The sequence below is a fragment of the Protobothrops mucrosquamatus genome, unplaced genomic scaffold, assembly GCF_001527695.2.
Source record: "Protobothrops mucrosquamatus isolate PMUCROS unplaced genomic scaffold, P.Mucros_1.0 scaffold6, whole genome shotgun sequence".
In the NCBI taxonomy this organism is placed as follows: Eukaryota; Metazoa; Chordata; class Lepidosauria; order Squamata; family Viperidae; genus Protobothrops; species Protobothrops mucrosquamatus.
The window spans coordinates 6,640,520-6,661,311 of NW_015386393.1; the positions used below are offsets into that span (position 1 = coordinate 6,640,520).

The following is a 20,792-nucleotide window of genomic DNA, read 5'->3' on the forward strand; positions in this document are numbered from 1 at the left end:
ATCCCTCTGTTAATGCAGCCCAGCACTGTGTTGGCTTTTTTGGCAGCTGCAGCACACTGCTGGCTCATATTTAAGTGATTGTCCACTAGGACTCCGAGATCCCTCTCACAGTTACTACTATTGAGCAAGGTACCCCCTATACTATACCTGTACATTTGGTTTTTCTTGCCTAAATGTAGAACCTTACTTTTTTCACCATGTAGAATGGGGCTGAACTGTGGAGTCCTTGCTGCTTTCTGTGGTTGTTTGGTTGCAGACATTTTATTACCCAACAAGATGATTTCATCAGTGTGAGTGAGAGTGGGAACTGCTGTCTCTTTATATATGTAGTTGGATAATTTTCCTCAATAAATGAGCAAGTATAATGTTTCTAACTTGTTTAATTGGGTTCTTTTATCTAGTTTTAGTACTTGGGTAGAAAAGAATACATTTTAATTAATATTTAGGCAGAAACTTTGAAAATTCACACAATTTCACAAACTTTTAAGCACCACTGTAGTTGCCTGCTCTGCCGGTTGTGGTGGGGTGTGGTTTCCTCCTTGGTGGTTCCTTGTTTAGGGTATTGTTTTCTGCCTGATTGTTTGTCTGATGTTCTACTCTTTTATCTTACAGAGATACACCACGTTTACACACCATTCAAAAGAGATACTAAAAAGTCTAGGAAGGAAACAAAAAGATCAGAACACATTTCCTCCAGCAGTCAACGTACAGATACGCAGGGATTAACACCAGATAAACAATAAGCCAGAAGATGATATTTTAATCAAGGAACCACCAAGGAGGAAACCACACCCTAACAAAACTGCAGGGCAAGCTGCAATATATAAAGAGGCACAAACTCCACAATTCCTCACACTGATGATGTTACCTAGATGGGTAATGAAATGCCTGCAAGTAAACAACCAAGCTTTAACAGCATCAAGAACTCCACAAAACTAATCATTTGTCCATATAACATGCTAAACTTGAGTATAGTTTAACCACAGCTTGGTGACCGAACCATAAGGGCAAAGTTCAGATATGGTCCTCCAATGCCCTTTTATTACTGGCTTTTAGATGCTTCGGGTGCTACTTATATGATGCTACTTATATTACTTGAAACTCTGTGCCTCAGAAAATGAAAAAAGGCCAAATATTCTAACTCTCCTTTGTCTGATGATATCATCATGTCACACATACACACACACACACACACACACACACACACACACACAAAACACACACACAGACTCACCCTCCATTCCTGCAGCCCTTAAATCCTGGGGGGGGGGGGAACCCAACAACTAAATCAGGGGTATCTAACCTTGGCAGCTTTAAGATGTGTAAACTTAAACTCCCAGAATCCATGCTGGCTAGGGAATTCTGGGAGTTGAAGTCCACATGTCTTAAAAGTTGCCAAGGTTGGACACCTCTAAATTAACATGTAGCTTTTGGTATGCAAAAAAAGCCTTCATGTCACTGTAATGCTCTGTGGTAAAAAAAAAAAAAGTCAACATGGCTGGATTTTTGGGAACTGCTTGGCAGATCTCCCACTGCGCGTTCCCTTCGCCAAAAGTTCCCCAGGCCAAATCCACATTTGGCAGTCTATGGTTTCAGGCCTCTGAGCCACATTGCAGTCCAGAATCCGAACCACAGACTTGAGTCATTCAGCCATTTCAAAGGGTAAGTTCTTTGCTCAGCTTGCAGATCATTCCATGACATATAGGGTACCTTCAGAGTTTTCTGTCAGTCCAGAATCACACTTGCTTTCACACTGTTGCATGGCTGAGGGCTTCAGGGCTTCCACACATTCACTGGATGGTTGTCCTGTGTAGGTCACGCACTGGACAGAACGCCTTTGCTGGCCAAAACTGCACTGCCCAGAACACTGCAGGAAAGAGTCAGGTAGATGCAGAAATTGGGCTAAAGCAAAATAACAGATCTATTAACATGAGTTTGAAGCACAGCCTTTTGCTGCACGTTTCTCAACCTTCACAACGTTGCAAGTGTGTCTCTGTGGAGATGCTCAGTCATCCAGGTCATGGTTGTCTCAAAGGTGCTTTTTTTTTTTTTTCAAAAGGCAACTGGACTAGGTTATTTCCTTGAGGAAAAAGACCTTTTGCTTCTCATCCAAGAAGCTTCATCAGTTCTGACTGGATGGAGGTGGTGGGGAAATGGAAGGATTAGTTCTGAGCTAATTCAGTTACTTTTGAAAAAAAAATGGATCTCAAAGGATTTCACCTTAGATTAAAATCAATCAGTATGGCAGGTCAGCTTTAGATCAGCTGAGTCTTTAACAATTTCATCCCCCTCCTTCTCCTTACCCCTTCCGATTCAAACATGGTTAATCTCTGAATGCATAAAAGGCTGATTTGGTGAACTTGCTTTGACTTGTTTTCTTGAAAACATAACTCTTCTTCAGTTACGTTTGACAAAAAATGGACCTCAAAGGAGATCATCTTATCTTAAAACTAATCAGTGTGGCAGATCAGCTTTTGATAGCTTCTTCTTACGGCTTTCTGTCTTGGATTCAGAGTCCCCAGCATGCAGTACTATGCCTCTTGAACGTTCCAAAGGTGCTTTTCCACAAGGCAACAGGACTTTCTTTTTTCTCTTTGAAGACGTTTTGCTTCTCATCCAAGAAGCTTCTTCAGCTCTGACTGGATGGTGGGAATGGAAGGATTTATACTCCTTGCAGACAGCTGGTCATTTGCATTCCATTAAAGAGTCGTTGAGGCCACTTGGAGGCTTATCTGTGTCGTTGGGGTCACCTGAGTGGTGCAAATGGGTGTGGAGCCTTCTTGGAACTGTTGAAAGGACTGTGTTGTAGACTGGAGATACAACACAGGAGTATAAATCTTTCCATTCCCCACCATCCAGTCAGAGCTGAAGAAGCTTCTTGGATGAGAAGCGAAACGTCTTCAAAGAGAAAAAAGAAAGCCCAGTTGTGAAAAAGCACCTTTGGGACAATGATGACCTGGATGACTGAGAAGCTCCATAGACATGCCTCTTGAACAATGATTGACTAATCACTCATGGTTTAAAACTGTAGGAGAAAAATAAACTTTGTGTACCTCTCCCCATTCACCAGTGACCCACCGCGGGGGTGGACAGCGCCGAAGACTACACCTTATGGTGTTTGGGGGTCTAGAGCTCTCAGGACACTGGGAGGTAGACAGTGTGGCACGATGGTCACCACTTTTGCAAAGGACAATGCGATGACGGAAACCAGGTCCACAATTCGGCGTGCACTACAAGGAAGGAAAAAGTTGAAATTCATTTATTGGTTGTGATTTATTGCATTTCCCCTGCTGTTTTACAACCTCGGGAGTAGTGGAAAATAAATCACTTAAATCGTCTTGGGTGTGGATGTTGTGATTTTACATCAAGTTTGGCAGAAAGGGGAATCTAACACATTGTTTGTTTCCCACTGGAGCCAGCAAAATTATTTTATAACACAAACAGTGGTGGACATGAACCTAACATCTAATACACAATGGCACTTGAGGACAACTCAGAGGCTTTCTAGAAGTTATTTGTTGTTTATTCATTAGATTTATAGCTTGTATATGTCTTCCAAGACTTCAAAGTAATGTACAATTTCTCCCTCCTCCTCTTCCCAACAACCCTCTGAGATAATTTGGGCTGGGAGACAGAATGGTTGCCCCAAAGTCATCCGAAGAACTTTATGGACTTGAACAAGGGTCAACACAATTTTGGTCAAATATCTTACGTCAGTGGTTCTCAACCTTTTCTTTACCACAGACCCTATTTAAATACCTTTTGTGGCCACGGACCATGTCCACAGACCCCCAAGACTTAACATTTAAATCATAACATTTCTTCAAGACTTCGTGGACCTTCTGTGATGACATTGCCCCCCCTCCAACCGTGGACCGCAGGTTGAGAACCATTGTCTTATGTACAGCATCTACTTCAATCCAAAGCACCTTAGCTATTACTGGAGTTATGGATGGTAACCATGGTGTGTGCCATTTTGCTTAAATAATTATTGTGAGCCATAGCGGCAAGCTACTCCTGAGATGATCAGATCTCAGTAGCCTAGCTTCTTCTCATCCTAACTAGTGTAGTGTGCAAGATAGAACTGCCCTTGAAATATGTCCAGGAACTGTAAGTGCACAAACGAGACCAGTGTTTTTCAGTCTTAGCAGTTTTAAGTAGGCTGACTGAAGGAATGAGTTGCTCCGCACATCTTAAAGGCTCTAAGGTTAAGAAACATGGGACAGTTAGCTACTATAAGGTACAGATCTATTAGAATGCCTGGTACAAGTAGCCCTTGACTTACAACCATTTATTTACCAATCACCTGCAGTTACAACAGCACTGAAAAAAAGTGACTTATGATCAGTCTCTGCATTAATGACCACCGTTGCATCCCCATGGTCACATGATCAAAAATTGGGCACTTGGCAACCAACGTAATTTTACAACAGTTGTGTATTCCAGGGTCATGTGATCACCATTTGCAACTTTTCCAGTCGGCTTCTGAAAAGCAAAATCAGTGGGGGATACTGGGTTCATTTAACAGCTGCAGTGATTCACTGTAGAACCTTGGCAAAAAAAAGGTTGTAAAATCAGGCACGACCCACTTAACAACTGCCTTGCCTAGCACTGGAGATTCTGGTTCCAATTGTGGTTGTAAGTCGAGGATTGCCTGTACTAAAATTCTCTCCTGGTTGCCAATTAGGGGGCACAACTGAAGGGAATAACAACAACAATAATAATAATAAAGTTGGAAGGGACCTTGGAGGTCATCTAGTCTAACCCCTTGCTCAGGAAGGAAACCCTATACCATTTCAGACAAATGGCTGTCCAGTCTCTTCTTAAAAACTTTCAGTGATGGAGCATTCACAGCTTCTGGAGGCAGGTTGTTCCACTGGTTAGTTGTTCTAACTGTCAAGAAATTTCTCCTTAGTTCTAGGTTGCTTCTCTCCTTGATTAGTTTCCATCCGTTGCTTCTTCAGGACGGAAGTCCGCGAAACCTCTTATCGAACTGAGGGAGAAGAAACACCGTCGGGGACTCTATAACCTTGTGACGATAGTACAGGGGGGAGCAGGAAGAGAAGTAATTTGATCTGTATGGGTTAAGGTCGTTGGCAAGGATATATGTTTTAGCCTCCAGTCCCCTAATCATCTTTGTTGCTCTTCTCTGTACTCTTTTTAGAGTCTCAACATCTGTTTTATACTATTGAATTTCATTTTGTTAGATAGCGCCCAAGTCTGTCAAGATCCTTCTGTATCTTAAGCCTGTCTTCTGGAGTGTTGGCTATTCCTGCCAGCTTGGTGTCATCTGCAAATTTGATGAGTTCCCCATCTATCCCCTCATCCAGATCACTGATGAAGATGTTGAAGAGCACTGGGCCCAGAACAGAGCCCTGGGCCACCCCACTACACATTTCCCTCCATGTAGATGCAGTTCCATTGAGGACCACACGCTGAGTACGGCCAGTCAGCCAGCTACAAATCCATCTGGTGGTGATGCTGTCTAATCCACATTTTTCTATCTTATAAAGTAGTAGGTTGTGGTCTATTTTATCAAATGCCTCTGGTCCACTAATTTTGTCACCTGGTCAAAGAATACAATAAGATTTGTCTGGCATGATCTGTCGACCTTTAAAGTCCTAAAGTGCTTAGGAGTGACTATCCAAGCGACAGAATTCTCTTGTCATGAACCTGCTCAACTGTTAAGATTTGAAGAGGCTTTTCTGCTCTCTGGGAACCCTCTTTCTGGCCCACATGGGAGAGGATTCTGCACTGCTCCCAAACTGTGTAACATTCCCTTAGGAAAAGTCAGGTAGTCCTTGACTTATGACAATTGAGCCCCAAATTTCTGTTGCTAAGCAAGACAGTTGTTAAGTGAGTCGTGCCTACTTTTACACCCTTTTTTGCCATAGTTGTTAGGCCATGGGTAGGCAACCTTGGCTCTTTTATGACTTGTGGACTTCAGCTCCCAGAATTCCTGAGCCAGCCATGCTGAGGGGAAAGGGAGGTTTCCAAGCTGAGCCATGCTGGCTCAGGAATTCTGGGAGTTGAAGTCCATGAGTCATAAAAGAGCCAAGGTTGCCCACCCTGTGTTAGGCGAATCACTGCAGTTATTAAGTGAATCATTTGGTTGTTAAGCAAATCTGGCTTCCTCCTTTGACTTTGCTTGTCAGAAGCCAGCTGGGAAGGTTACCAATGGTGATCACGTGATCCCCGTGACATTGCAATTGTCATAAATACATACCCGTTGCCAAGCAACCAAATTTTGGGCACGTGACCACGGGGATGCTGTAACCCTCATTAGTGTGAAAACTGGTCATCCGTTTCTTTTTTCAGTGCTGTTGTAACTTTGAACGGTCATAAACAAATGGTTGTAAGTCAAGGACTACCTGAATGTAACTCCCTACACTTGCTGCCTGTTGGGTATTTGTGAAGATGCAGCCGTTATTCCAGGCTTTTGTTACTTCCCTTAGTATTGATAGCATTCAGTTTTTCTCTTTTCTCTTCTACCTTTTTATTTCTGTAAGCTGTCTGTTGAGCAGAAATGTAGAGAAAAACTAGACCAGTGACGGCGAACCTCTTAGAGACCGAGTGCCCAAACTGCAACCCAAAACCCACTTATTTATCGCAAAGTGCCAACAGGGCAATTTAATCTAAATACTGAGGTTTAGTTTAGAAAAAACAACTCATACATTAACATCTTTTGTCTTAAAAGAAAAACACAATAACAGAGCTTTCAATGATACAAACAGCCTTTTACTGAAAGGTAAAAGTTTGCATTTGGCATGCTTTTGAACAATTAATGTGATTTTTGCTGTTGTATGCATGCTGATAATTTGTATAACCTTGGCTTATACTTTGTAAGTTTGAGAGCAACACATGCAGCACTCGGGTCATCTGTTAGTCTGTTTCTGGTGTCAGATTTGATATAATTCAAAGCTGAAAACAGCGCGCTCACTCCGGAGGCTCGTTTTGGCTAGGAAGGGGCTTGAGAAATGGCTTTTTTCCTGCGAAAACTTAGCCAAAGAGCGAGTCGCGCATGCCCACAGAGAGGGCTCCGAGTGCCCCCTCTGGTACGCGTGCCATAGGTTCGCCACCACTGAACTAGACTGATTGACAAATTGACTGACTGATGACTGAATGAATGAACCAATAAAATTGGAAGATGCCAGGCTGAGAAAGAGAAGGTCATTACCTCAGACCAATCCAGGGCTACCCATTCTGGAGGACATGTGTGATTATTACAGGGTTCCAGCACATGAGGCCGTGGCAGGTTGCAAGAGGAATCATCCAGAGTTTTCTCCTCTGTGGTGGAGATTTTGCGCTGACAGATCACGCTTCGGGTCCGCACTCCCTGATTGCAGCTGCGACTGCATTCGGACCAGTTCCCGATCATCCAACTAGTTGAGATGGGAAACAGAAAGCAAAATAAAGGCTTCGTTAAAATTAACCCTGTCTATATTTGAAACTCATTGCACTTTTAGATAATGTAATGGGTGATAGTGTGGGATGAGCACTCCAAAAATGTATAATAATAATAATAATAATAATAATAATAATAATAATAATAATAATAATAATAATAATAATAATAATAATAATAATAATAATAATAATAATAATAATAAAAAAGTTGGAAGGAACCTTGGAGGTCATCTAGTCCCTGCTCAGGCAGGAAACCCTATACCATTTCAGACAAATGGGTGTTCAGTCTCTTCTTAAAAACTTCCAGTGATGGAGCATTCACAGTTTCTGGAGGCAGGTTGTTCCACTGGTTAATTGTTCTAACTGTAAGGAAATTTCTCCTTAGTTCTAGGTTGCTTCTCTCCTTGATTAGTTTCCACCCGTTGCTTCTTGTCCTGCCTTCAGGTGCTTTGGAGAATAGCTTGACTGCCTCTTCTTTGTGGCAGTCCCTGAGATCTTGGAAGATTGCTATCATGTCCCCCCTCGTCCTTCTCTTCGTTAAACTAGACATACCCAATTCCAGCAACCGTTCCTTATATGCTTTAGCCTCCAGTCCCCTGATCATCTTTGTTGCTCTTCTCTGTACTCTTTCTAGAGTCTCAACATCTTTTTTACATCGTGGTGACCAAAACTGGATGCAGTGTTCCAAGTGTGGCCTTGCCAAGGGTAACATTTCACCATAATTATGAAGTGCACTAGAACTAAGATAGGGAGACAATTACGTCGGGTCGTGACACAACCGGAAAAACCGTCGACGTCGTGTGACGACCGAGTATAAATTCACTAACAGGTGATCCTGAGGCTCCAGGGAGAGTGTCAATGATGATAACTCGTTCCATGGGGGATATGATATGGACATCATTTGTTTTTTCTTGCCTAAATGTAGAACCTTACTTTTTTCACCATTGAATTTCATTTTGTTAGATTCTCCTCCCCTTGCTGCTTTGTCCTGTACAGCAGGGGTCCTCAACCTTGGCAACTTTAAGACTTGTGGACTTCAACTCCCAGAATTCCTCAGCCAGCAAAGTCCACAAGTCTTAAAGTTGCCAAGGTTGAGGACCCCTGCGATACAGCACCCACCCTTAATCATCAGTCCCTTTTGGCAAGAGCTCCTGCACGTCCCCCTTTAGATGCAGCCCTCCAAATTCGGGAAAGAATTAAACTCACGTTGGCGGGCACGGCTCAGTGTTACATGACCGCGGCTTCTCTGGTAGCTTGGTTTCAGGGTTGCAGAAATGATTAAGCACCGTGGAGCTGTCAGCTTGATTCCTGCATACAACAGGTTGAACTTGACTGCCTGTGGGATGATGGGGAAGGCTGAGTGAGGATGCAAAATCTCCAACGTTAGAAAAGGGTAGGGTTTTTTCTTCCTTCCTTCCTTCCTTCCTTCCTTCCTTCCTTCCTTCCTTCCTTCCTTCCTTCCTTTCTTTCTTTCTATATCCAGAACATTTCCTAATCAAATGATATGCCTTTGAAGACCAAAAAGCACTTTGCCCAAACCCAGAATATTATTTTTAAAGGTCTGCAGACAGTGAATACTGTGCTATAAAGGGGGCACAGATACATTCAGTTGGGTAGATCTGAAGTGTTTTGAGAAACTGATATTAATTCAAGTTTCTCGATTTCTAGAAGAAACTCAAGACTGCCCCACTTGATTTACATTACAAGAGGGAAAAAAGATTTTTGCAAGACTACCAAGATTCTGTTATTATACCCAGGGCTTTTTTTCTCATAGAACGCCCAGACCGGAGTTCCGGCACCTTTTTTGGATGGAACCTTGTAGGATAGGCAAGGCGGGTTGTATGATGTGTGTGAGTTCTGGCACCTTTTTTTTTTTTTTAGAAAAAAAGCACTGATTATACCTGTTAATAGTAAAGTAGAATTACTACTTTAAAGCACTGACAAAAAGAGACTGGACGTGGTTGAGCATGGTTTAATTGGTCTTCCTGTCCATTGCAACATTTGGATCCTTATAGTTCCTTACATATCTGATTCTGTGATTCTAAGTACTGGGTGTCTTCCAACAACTCATCAGAATATTCTTAATATAGACACAGAACTTGTAATACTGAGAACAAAACTGAAAGCTGAACTGGTTAAAATGGAAATAGGAATTATTTAGTGCACCAAGATGCAACTGAATGGGTTCATTCCGTGGTTATAGTTCAACAGAAAGAGGAAAGGCTAATCATTTGCTAGGACCTCAAAGAATTAAATAAATTGAAAGGCACCATTATGACATTCCAAGAAAAAGGTGATAGACATGAAGATATTTTCCAAGCTTGATGCACCAGAGTTTTCGCACGTATTATTGAAACATGTTTAATACATCACATGGTTAATATAGATTGCATGCTCTTTGGGCTGCATTTTGCTTCTGAAATGTTATATTATATTATGCAATAACTGGTGGAAATACATGGGGTACATGAACATTTGCATGGGGTGTCACAGAGAAAGAACATGATCATTGTTTAGCACTAGCACTTAGGCTTATATACTGTTTCACAGTGCTTTACAGCCCTCTCTAAGCGGTTACAGAGTCAGCATATTCCCCCCCCCAATCTGGGTCCTCGTTTTATCGACCTCAGAAGGGTGGAAGGCTGAGTCAACCTTGAGCTGGTCAGGATTAAACTCCTGGCAGTGGGCAGAGTCAGCCTGCAACACTGCATTCTAACCACTGTGCCACCCCGGCTCTGGCATTGGAAAAGATTACGTCCCCATGTACCAATTGAACAAAAGCAAATCTTGTTTTAACATTAAATATATAGTACCTGGGAGAAATACTAACAAAAAAAGCATTAAACCAGACCTGGTTAGGGTAAAGCCCATTGTAGATATGCCAGAAAGAGGTTCAGAGAATCATATGAATGGTAAATGATGCCTTGAAATTCATTCTGAGACTAGTTGCACACATCACAAAATTGAGGGCATTACTTTGTGAAGATGCCATTTGACACATTTGACTTCTGCACAGGACACAGGATATCCAGCATATTCCCCCCCAACTAGAATTGAGACCAGTGTTGTTGAGTCACGCCCAATTTTCTTCACCTTTTTTGTCCTGGTTGTTAAGCGAACCCTTGCAGTTAAGTGACTCATTAAGAAAACCAACATCATGGCATCCAGCCCTATCAATTCCTGGAAAATAGATGGGGAAGAAATGGAGGCAGTGACAGATTTTACCTTCCTGGACTCCAAGATCACCACAGATGGGGACTGCAGCCAAGAAATTAAAAGACGCTTGCTCCTTGGGAGGAAAGCTATGGCAAATCTAGACAGCATACTAAAAAGCAGAGACATCACCCTGCCAACAAAAGTACGTATAGTCAAGGCCATGGTTTTCCCAGTTGCAATGTATGGCTGTGAAAGTTGGACCATAAAAAAGGCTGAGCGCCAAAGAATTGAGGCCTTTGAACTATGGTGCTGGAGAAGACTCTTGCGAGTCCCCTGGACTGCAAGGCGATCAAACCGGTCAGTCCTAGAGGAGATCAACTTTGACTGCTTTTTAGAAGGCCAGATTCTGAAGTTGAAACTCAAATACTTTGGCCACCTAATGAGAAGAAGAAGAGCCTAATGCTGGGAAAGATTGAGGGCAACAGAAGAAGGGGACGAAAGAGAATGAGGTGGCTGGATGGAGTCACTGAAGCAGTAGGCGTGAGCTTAAATGGACTCCAGAAGATGGTAGAGGACAGGAAGGCCTGGAGGAACATTGTCCATGGGGTCGTGATAGGTCGGACACGACTTCGCAACTAACAACAATTGTACAAGTTATCTAAAGTGTACATGTAATCAAGAAGCTGAGCAGTGATGAATGTTGTGTGATACTTAATGTATGGTCTTTAATTGTGGTGGGTTGATTGCTTGTTTGTTGTCTGATGGTAGTTGCCATCATTAGACTACATCGTTATACAAAAAGTGTGAGCTACTACTTTGTAAAAAAAATATCTGTCCTTTTTTCAAGCTGAAAATACGAGAAGGAGAAAATTGTAAAACATTTTAAGAAAATTTCTTTTGCAATCTTTAACTATCAGTAACCACCAACTGTCAATATTCTACTTGTTGTTAACTTTCCTTATTACTTTCTTGGGATCATTAAACTCTTACCTCCAGCACAAATCGCAGAACACGTTGTCCATGAGACATACTGCCATAAATATTGGGCCATGGAATTGCGGACGATGGGTGCGTTGAACTTGTATCGGATCCTCTGCAGTTCTTCTCGCACAAGAACCTATAGCAATAGACAGGCAACAGTATCACAGAACTGTTGAAAGAACACACATCCATTTATTGCAGGAAGAAATGAGACGACAGAGATGTTAATTTTCATTGCTTCTTCTATTCACTTACACTTGAGATCTTGACAACTATGCTATTACAAATCTCTAGTGAACCCATTCAAAGAAAGATTGCCGTCTGGGTGTGAAAACATACACACAGCCAAACCCATTTTGCTAGATGATAGCAACTATGAGTTGATATTATTAAATACGGTAGTTATGTGTGTATCTAGATCAGGGATGTTCAAACTTGGCAGCTTTAAGACTTGTGGACTTCAACTCCCAGAATTCCTCAGCCAGCATGGCTGGCTGAGGAATTCTGGGAGTTGAAGTCCACAAGTCTTAAAGCTGCCAAGTTTGAACATCCCTGATCTAGATGAACACTTATTACATTTCTGATCTGTGAGCTACTAGTTTGCTGCCAAGTTATATTCAAGGTGCCGGTGATGATTTATACAGCCCTGAATGGCATATGGGCTGGGATATTTGAGGGATTGCCTCATCCCAATCACATCTGTCCCATCAGGTCTGGCATCAAGGACATGTTGCAGGTCTCAACCGTGAAGAAATGTCATCTGAAGGGATCCAGGAGCTTTTTCTGTTGCCTCACCTGCTCTTTGAAACATAACAGCCCTGAGGTCAGGTTGGCCCTGACCTTATTGGCTGTAATGGTGTGTAGAAATGACCTTGGGGAAGAGTTGATGATTAGGTATAGTCAGATAAAAGAGGGCCACAGCTGCATAATGGGCAGAGAAGGGGGTTCAGAAGGGACCCTCCCTCCCCCCCAGGTTGTAAAGGAAATGGTGGGAGAATTGTACTTTTAGGTTAGCCTTCCCAGGCAGACCAGACAGGAAAAATGACCAGATGAGTTAATTCTACTTTACTGTAGGACTGCAGTAATGGAATTTTGCAAGTCTGGATGTACAAATCTTTCGCTCTCTCCTTTACAGCCTATGAACTTTTTGGGGGGGGAGGGGCTTCTGAGCTTCTTTCTCTGCCCATTATGCAATTGCAGGCAATGCCCTCTCTTGTCTGACCATTCCCCCCTCTTTCCCCTTTCCCTGTAAGGTCATTCTCACATGTTATTACATCGGCCTTCTGATAGAGGCTGAAGATCTGGCTTTGCCATTCGGCCTGGGGATCCAGTGATGTTGGGGGAGAGCCTGTTAGGAAAATGAATGGCGCTCTCTCACAGAGCAACAAAGATGATTAGGGGACTGGAGGCTAAAGCATATAAGGAACGGTTGCTGGAATTGGGTATGTCTAGTTTAATGAAGAGAAGGACGAGGGGGGACATGATAGCAGTCTTTCAATATCTCAGGGGCTGCCACAAAGAAGAGGGAGTCAAGCTATTCTCCAAAGCGCCTGAAGGCAGGACAAGAAGCAACGGGTGGAAACTAATCAAGGAGAGAAGCAACCTGGAATTAAGGAGAAATTTCCTGACAGTGAGAACAATTAACCAGTGGAACAACCTGCCTCCAGAAGCGGTGAATGCTCCAACACTGGAAGTTTTTAAGAAGAGACTGGACAGCCATTTGTCCAAAATGGTGTAGGGTTTCCTGCCTGAGCAGGGGGTTGGACTAGATGACCTCCAAGGTCCCTTCCAACTTTATTATTATTATTATTATAGTGTACTTTTTTACAGTTTTAAAAAATTTAATTCTTTTTTTATGTTTTAATAACTTTCACAGTTATAATTTTGATTGGTTTTTTAAAAAAAATTATAACTTTGTAAGCCGCCCAAAGTCACAGAAGTGAGATAGGTGGCTCTATGAATATAACAAAGAAACAAATAGATTGACAGCTACAGATGGGAAATATATTGCATACTAATCACAAGGCAATCTTATATCCTCAGTGATCTTTATAAAAAGCTGCTCGGAAACAGATTTAGGTCCCTTGGGTAATTCTAGCCTGTGGAAAAAGGATCACGTCAATGAACAGTCCCTCGTCTCTTTCACAATTTAAATTTATCAAGTGAGGCCCTCTTGCTCAAACTGAATAAAGCTTTCTGTCCAATTAATATTTCCTCTCCCCATCCCTTGTTTTGGCCCAACATTATAACTAACCATAACAATCAGGGTGATGTTAGTTGGGCCCAGGGCCTCGAGTGACTCTGGTTCATCCTGGGAGCGCCCGTAGTGGAACGTGGTTCCAGCAATGTCAAAGCGCCGAGGAGGGTCGATCGAAAGTTTCCCGTTGACAAAATACTCATCGTTTTCTCCTCTCAGAGCTGGAAGAAGAAGCCAAAAGACAATGTTTCAAGCTGATGGGCGGTCTGCTAAAGCGAAGCAAGGCTATGGCATGCCCTTGAAAGAAAACCGGGGAGCCTGTAATTGTGGAGTCTGTCTGGCAAGAACAAAGAATGCTTATCCTCAGGGAATAGGCAGCTGTGGCATTTGTGTCAATTTTAGGTGGTTAGAGGACGGATAACAGTATTAGAGGTTAGACATCCTGTATACCTCAGCTAGAAGTTAGGAATAGGGATGGCCTGGAGCAAACAGAATGTGTATTAGATAACTCCTGGAGCAGTGGTTCTCAACCTTTTTAATGCCGCGACCCCAACCGGTCATAAGTCGAGGACTAAACCGGTCGTAAGTCGAGGACTAAACTGGTCGTAAGTTGAGGACTAAACCGGTCGTAAGTCGAGGACTACCCAACCGGTCGTAAGCTGAGGACTTTCCCTGCCCGGGAACGCTGCGCGTGTGGTTCCGCCTCCTGCGCCAGCCGAGGCGTAGCTGGCAAGCGGCAGAGACGGAGCAGACCACCAGCTGGTCCAGCCCAAGGGAGGTAAGGCACCCGCCGGAAAAGGGGGAAAAATGGTGGACAAAAAAAATGGCGGAAAGCCTTGCTTGGCGACCCCCGTGAAATGGTCGATCGACCCCAAATGGGGTCCTGACCCACAGGTTGAGAACCACTGTCCTGGAGCATTCATTAGCCAAGGCTTAGGAATAGGGACGGCTAGAGAACAATAGGACAATTGTTAGATCACTACTAAAATGTTTATTAGATGATTTGCTTTATATATCCCGCCTTATCCCACCTCCCGCTTTAGTGAAAATGCTTAAAGCTTTCTTAATTCTATTGTTCGAGGTTCCTTGGCATTTTCTAGCCAGGACCCCTTTTCCATGTCTGGTGTTCGCTATTGACTTTGGCACCAGGCTCAGACCCGAATTGGGGACAACAAAGCCAAGCCTCAGGAAGACCAAACCAGATGGAACACCCACCTCCCTCCTGGCAATATTACCAATCAGTTCAAGTGCTTAGAGCAGTGATGGCGAACCTTTTAGAGACCGAGTGCCCAAACTGAAACTCAAAACCCACTTATGCATCATCGGGTGTCGGGTGGGTGTGGCCCATTGGGTGGGCAGACTGGGTGGGACTAAAAAGTTCAATCAATCAATTCCAACTTTGCGAGATCTTTTTTTTTCCCCGCGAGAAGTTGAAATTGACTGATTGATTGAATCTTTTTTTTTTTTTTGCACACGGCGGCGGAGGCCTAAAGCGAAAAGGTTTTATAAAACCCAGCTGAAGGCCTAGGACTTGGGCGACGGCGCGCGTGCCCACAGAGAGGGGCTCTGAGTGCCGCCTCTGGCACCTGTGCCATAGGTTCGCCACCACTGGCTTAGAGCCTACATTTGGGGAAGCAGATCTCTCCTGATGCCTAAGGCTTGTGCAGGCAAGCCATCTGCAGGGAAGAACAGCAGCAGCGGTGGTTCAGGAACTGGCAGGTTATACTGTATCTCTGTTAGGACTGAGATTTAGGGTGCAGGAATATCAATAACCACTAATGGCAGCAAAGAATGACAGTATTCTGAATATCTTTGCTACCATCTAGTGGTTGCCTAGGTGGCATGCACTGAAGTTGGTAGCTGCCTTACTTCATAGTCTCTTCTGTCCACCCACATGGTGCCAACCCAAGAAAATTCTTAGGTCCTTTATGAGCATGCCTCAGTAAGCCACAACCAGGTTTACTTTCTGAAGACCTGACCAGGGTTAGGGCTAGGGTTAGACATTAAAAATTACAATACAATGTCAACTGAGGATGGAAGTTCATTCTCCAAGCTTGTGGATTGATTTCTGAACGTTTCGTTACCAGGCTAGTTAACATCTTCAGCAGAACTTAGGGAATGTTCTTCTGCTTATAAGGGCTTCATTTGGTCAGTAGGTCTTGTGATGGTAAGGTCACATCAGGTGAGGGTCATATCAGGTCAGGGTCTTGTCAGGGTCAGGTGTGGGATGTGTCAAGTGAGGCTCTTGTGATGGGTCAGATGTGGGTCACAAGTGAGGTGAGGTGTGAGAGACCCATACCTGACCCATCACGAGACCCATCACAAGACCCTCACATGACACATCCCACCCCTGACCCATCACAAGACCCTGACCTGACATGACCTCGCCATCACAAGACCTACTGACCACATGAGTCCTTATAAGCAGAAGAACATCGACACTGAACTCCGCTGAAGATGTTACCTAGCCTAGTAATGAAACGTTTGGAAACTAACCCTCGGAGAACGAACCTCTACCATCATCCTATACCAGAGCTACAGATATTTGCCACTATTGCAAACAATGTCAACTTTCTGAAGAAGAAGAAGAAAAAAAGAGGCCCTACTTTGACCCTTCAGATTGCTTCCTTCTATTTTTGACTATTTCTTACTTACTGTGAAAGACTGACAAATTAAGCTAGTGGGCAAAATAACCTTCAGAGAAGCAAAAGTTTCTCCTTAGTACATTCTGAAGTATAGGAAACTGGCAGAGACAGAAAAGAACTGCTGAGGAACATCTACAGCAGGGTCTTCAAACTTGGTCCTTTTATGACTTGTGGACTTCAACTCCCAGAATTCCTCAGCCAGCATGCCTGGCTGAGGAATTCTGGGAGTTGAAGTCCACGAGTCATAAAAGGGCCAAGTTTGAAGACCCCTGATCTACAGAAAGTCATTTCAAGAACATCAGACCTAAAACATTCCCCGGATAATACAAACTTCTCACCAAGATAATTCAGAGAATGATTAAGTTCCCGGATATCAATGTGGACAGATCCTTTGGGAATCAGTATCACCTCCTCATAGCCTGAAAAACAATTTGAAAAATGGAGTGGGGAATTTATAACCACATACTTACCGTAGTTGCATTAAATATGCAAAGTTTACACAGGATCGTTTTACGTAATCTTGCAGATACGTACAGTGGGATCGTGATTCCCAGAATATACAGCAATTGTGGTCTGAGGAACTGAAATTAGTTCTCTGTATCTTAGTAACATTGTCTGGGTAACTATGAAGGTTTCTTCAACCTGGTGCCCTCCAATTAGATTGCAACATCAGCTTCCAGAATTACCTTTATCTTGGCTTTGCGTTTTAAGCACATCTGGAGGGCACCAGGTTGGATAAATATATTTTATTCTAACTGGCCATGATTTACTAAAAACGTTCCATTCTCTATTACTTGATTTTTTTAAAAAAAAACCCTGGAAGCTAGGTCTGGCACTTTATGCATATAAACTGCCAACATAACCACTGACTGTGTTCACGCAATATGCTAGGCCAGGCTAAAGAGAGGTTGATATCTATGGAGATTCTCAATCATCTAGATCAGTGGTGGCGAACCTATGGCACGGGTACCAGAGGCGGCACTTGGAGCCCTCTCTGTGGGCACACGTGCCATTGCCCCAGCCTTGCCTCCCCCCGCGACCCCCTCCTCACCAGCAGTCCCCCTGGAGGAGAGTCGCCCCCGAGCGTGGCCCACGTGGAGCAGTGCAGCCAAGGACATGGCAGCCAGACAGAGTAAACAAGACTCTGCCCTCACACCCAATCGTGTACAGTTGATGCTGCGGGGCGCAGGCAGAGGGTGTGGCCACCATGGCGCTGCTGGGCGATCTGCGGCGGGCCCTGGAGGCGGTGAGTGGCCCTGCGGGCAGGCGGGGTGGGGGCGGGGCAGGGGCTGGAGCGGGGCCGGGGCCAGTTTTTGGGCACTCGGTCTCTAAAAGGTTCGCCGTCACTGATCTAGATCATGGGTGTCCCAAAGGTGCTTTTCCAAAAGGCAACTGGATTTCCTTGTTTCCCCCCCCCAAAAAAAACATTTCACTTGTTATACAAGGAGCTTTTTCAGTTCTAACTGAATGGTGGGGGGATGGAAGAATGTATATTCTTTGCAGTCATCTGGTCGTTAGCACTCTGAGAGTCATTGAAGTCACTTGGGGATTTATCTGTACTCTCAGGGCCACCTGAATCAGAGGGCAAATGGATATGGGACCTTCTTGATGCTGAGATAGGTGATTCCCTCATCCTCTGCTGAGAGAGAGTTATTCAATTTTAACCTAGATGGCCCCCTTTACCCCTCTAAAAAGAGGCTGGGTAGTTGGGATTAAATGTACTGTGGGAATGCAACCACAGTGTTAATACATTGTGTTAATCTGGCCAAGATACTAAACTGTAATATGGTTTAATTGTGGGGGAAACAACATGTTATTTGAATATAGAAAGTGTTTTGTTAATCCTAATTTAGGATACTGTATAAATTCAGAAGGGGACAGATGGGACTGGCCAAAACATATTTTCCTTCCCCATCTCGAAATGAGAGTCTTATAATTGTTAAGATTTTTCAAGATGAAAATAGAATCTAAAGTGAATTAATTTAAATGTGTACATCTACAGTATATAGTGATTACACACATGGGTACGTTGAATATCAGTTTAGCCAACCAAGCTTTGTCTTTCTCCAGATGAATAGACAAAAATATTTTTAAATGCAGTGTCTATGTTTATGTTGTTGTTCATTTGGCAATTTCTGCTTTATTACTGTAATCACCCTTGAAGACGTATTTTAAAAGTTGAAAAACACCACTTGTGACAAAGGGCATGTGACCTTCTAGATACATTTGGTGTAATTTACAAGCAAAACATCCCAATTCAAACCAGTGGATGTTCATTTTTTTGAAAACAAGATTTTCTCAGAATAGAAGTACTTCTGTGGGAAATGACGCCAACTCTCTGCTCCTACAGCTCTCTTATTTTTAAATCTGTAGAGTCACAAAGTCATCCTCACCTCCATCAGGCAGTGAATGGTTGAAGATCCCTTCAATAGTTTCACAGGTGGTTCCATCTCCTCCACAGACCCGGCATTTGTCCTCTTTAGTATCTGAGCCTAAGACGCGGTCACAGCCCACATGCTTATGAGAAATAAATGGAAAATGCATGTGGATCTGGTGCTTTCAGGGTCTCATTTTAATAGCTTTCCTGCTAGTGCCTCTAAAAACTTAAAATGCTCCTTGATTGACTCAAGGTTGCTCAAGGTTGACTCAGCCTTCCATCCTTCCGAGGTTGGTAAAATGAGGACCCAGATTGTTGGGGACAATACGCTGACTCTGTAAACCGCTTAGAGAGGGCTGTAAAGCACTATGAAGCGGTATGTAAGTCTAAGTGATATTGCTATTGATCAGATTAAAAAAACGTATTTCCCACAGTGGTCATACAGATGCTGCCAGGAAGCCTACATAAAAGTACAACCATTCTTTGTTGTTTGATACTAAAAAATGCCTCTTAAAAATAATTGTCCTGAAAATAATTTTCCTGAATTGTATCAAAGGTCCATAAACGACATCTTCAAAAGTTCACAGGCATTGGGTAAAGGCAACTGTTTTTCTCAACAAGTACTCTCAAGAATCTTGCTGTTTTTAATAAGATCAATAGTTAATGGCAGATCTCTATATCAATTTGTCTCATCATCTTTTATAGCCACCTGAACAAACACCACGAATATATCTTGTGCCAGTGAATTTCATTGGTTAATTCTCCAGTGGAGAAAGTATTAATGCACCAATTGTATTTTCTTTCATTTCCCTCCAAATTAAATCTAGAAGTACCATACAGGAAGTCCTTGGCTTATGACCGGTTCCTTAGTAATTGTTCGAAGTTATGGCAGACTAACTGGGAGGGGGTCATTTTAACCTGGATTCAAAGTTTCAATGGCTATCACCCTGAAGTCACATGACTGCATGTCAGGCATTCAGCAACGGGGCCACATTTATGGCCAATTGCAGCGTCCCTATAGTCACATGATTGCTTTTACATCGGTTTTGCCAAAACCCAGAATTTACCTCCAGTAAATTTACCTCCAGCAAACAATTGGTTTGCTTAATGATTGCAGAGTTAACAACCACTGCAAAAAAGATTGTAAAATCAGGTTGGTCATGTGGGCGACCTGATTTGCAACTGTCATGACTTATGATTATGATTGGCATGCTCCATTTATGGTCGTAAGTTGAGGACTACCTCTATTGCACTGGAGCAATAAGCAGACAGTTCTCTTTGGCAGGGGTCCCCAACAGGCCACATAAGCGGTGGGGGAGCATCTGCATGCACACAGCTCCACTTGTGCAAGCAGTGGGTGTTCGCATTTGCACCCAAAGCTCCATTAGTGTGAGCGGCAGGTGCGTATGCCGGCCGCTTGCACTAATGGAACTGTGCATGCTTGCGCATGCGCCTGCCACTCACACAGAACTATTCCTTCTGCTCCCCCCCCCGGGAAGCCGGAAAGTTTGGGGACTGCTGCTGTATGGGCAGGAAAGACCAACGGCTTGACTAACACACAGTCACCTTGCATTCTCCGCTGACGCAGATGTCGTGGGAGTCCTGGCGGCAAGGCGTTCCATCGATCACAGCTGCAGCCCTCTCCGTGTAGAAGTTAAAACCTTCTGCCAAACAGTTGAGTGAGCAGGACTTGACACCACCTGCAAGCCGGGAATTAATTCACACACGTTCATCAGAGGCTGGATGGCAGAATAGCATCTTTACTGAAGGCTGAATTATTTTTTACCTAACTAAGCAAAAAAAAAAAAGTGCATTTGTGATGGCCACAGGTCCCAAGCCTCTTCCTCTGCCATAGCCACTGCATATGGGATGAGGAAAGCTGCGTGTTTTGTACCCAATCTCACACGTTGCCTTCTCTGGGACAAGGTGATTTCCGTGTATTTTTATATCTTGCCAAATTCTGTGCCACAAGAAATAAAACTGAGAGCTGGTTTGGTGTGTAGTGGCTAGGGCAGTGATGGCGAACCTT

The 20,792-nt window shown here is 43.4% G+C and overlaps 1 protein-coding gene across 1 annotated transcript in view; it reads right to left on the minus strand.

Annotated features, from left to right (window-relative positions):
• The window catches only part of ADAMTS10 (ADAM metallopeptidase with thrombospondin type 1 motif 10), a 67,441-nt gene that overhangs the window by 2,056 nt on the left and 44,593 nt on the right, over positions 1–20,792 (minus strand). The window contains exons 15-23 of the mRNA XM_015809941.1: positions 20,330–20,463; positions 18,780–18,903; positions 16,725–16,805; positions 13,799–13,962; positions 11,554–11,680; positions 8,614–8,743; positions 7,178–7,382; positions 3,054–3,230; positions 1,711–1,867 (exon numbers count right to left, since the gene is read on the minus strand). Of these exons, the coding sequence (XP_015665427.1) occupies positions 1,711–1,867; positions 3,054–3,230; positions 7,178–7,382; positions 8,614–8,743; positions 11,554–11,680; positions 13,799–13,962; positions 16,725–16,805; positions 18,780–18,903; positions 20,330–20,463 (1,299 nt within the window). The remainder of the gene's footprint in view (positions 1–1,710; positions 1,868–3,053; positions 3,231–7,177; positions 7,383–8,613; positions 8,744–11,553; positions 11,681–13,798; positions 13,963–16,724; positions 16,806–18,779; positions 18,904–20,329; positions 20,464–20,792) is intronic.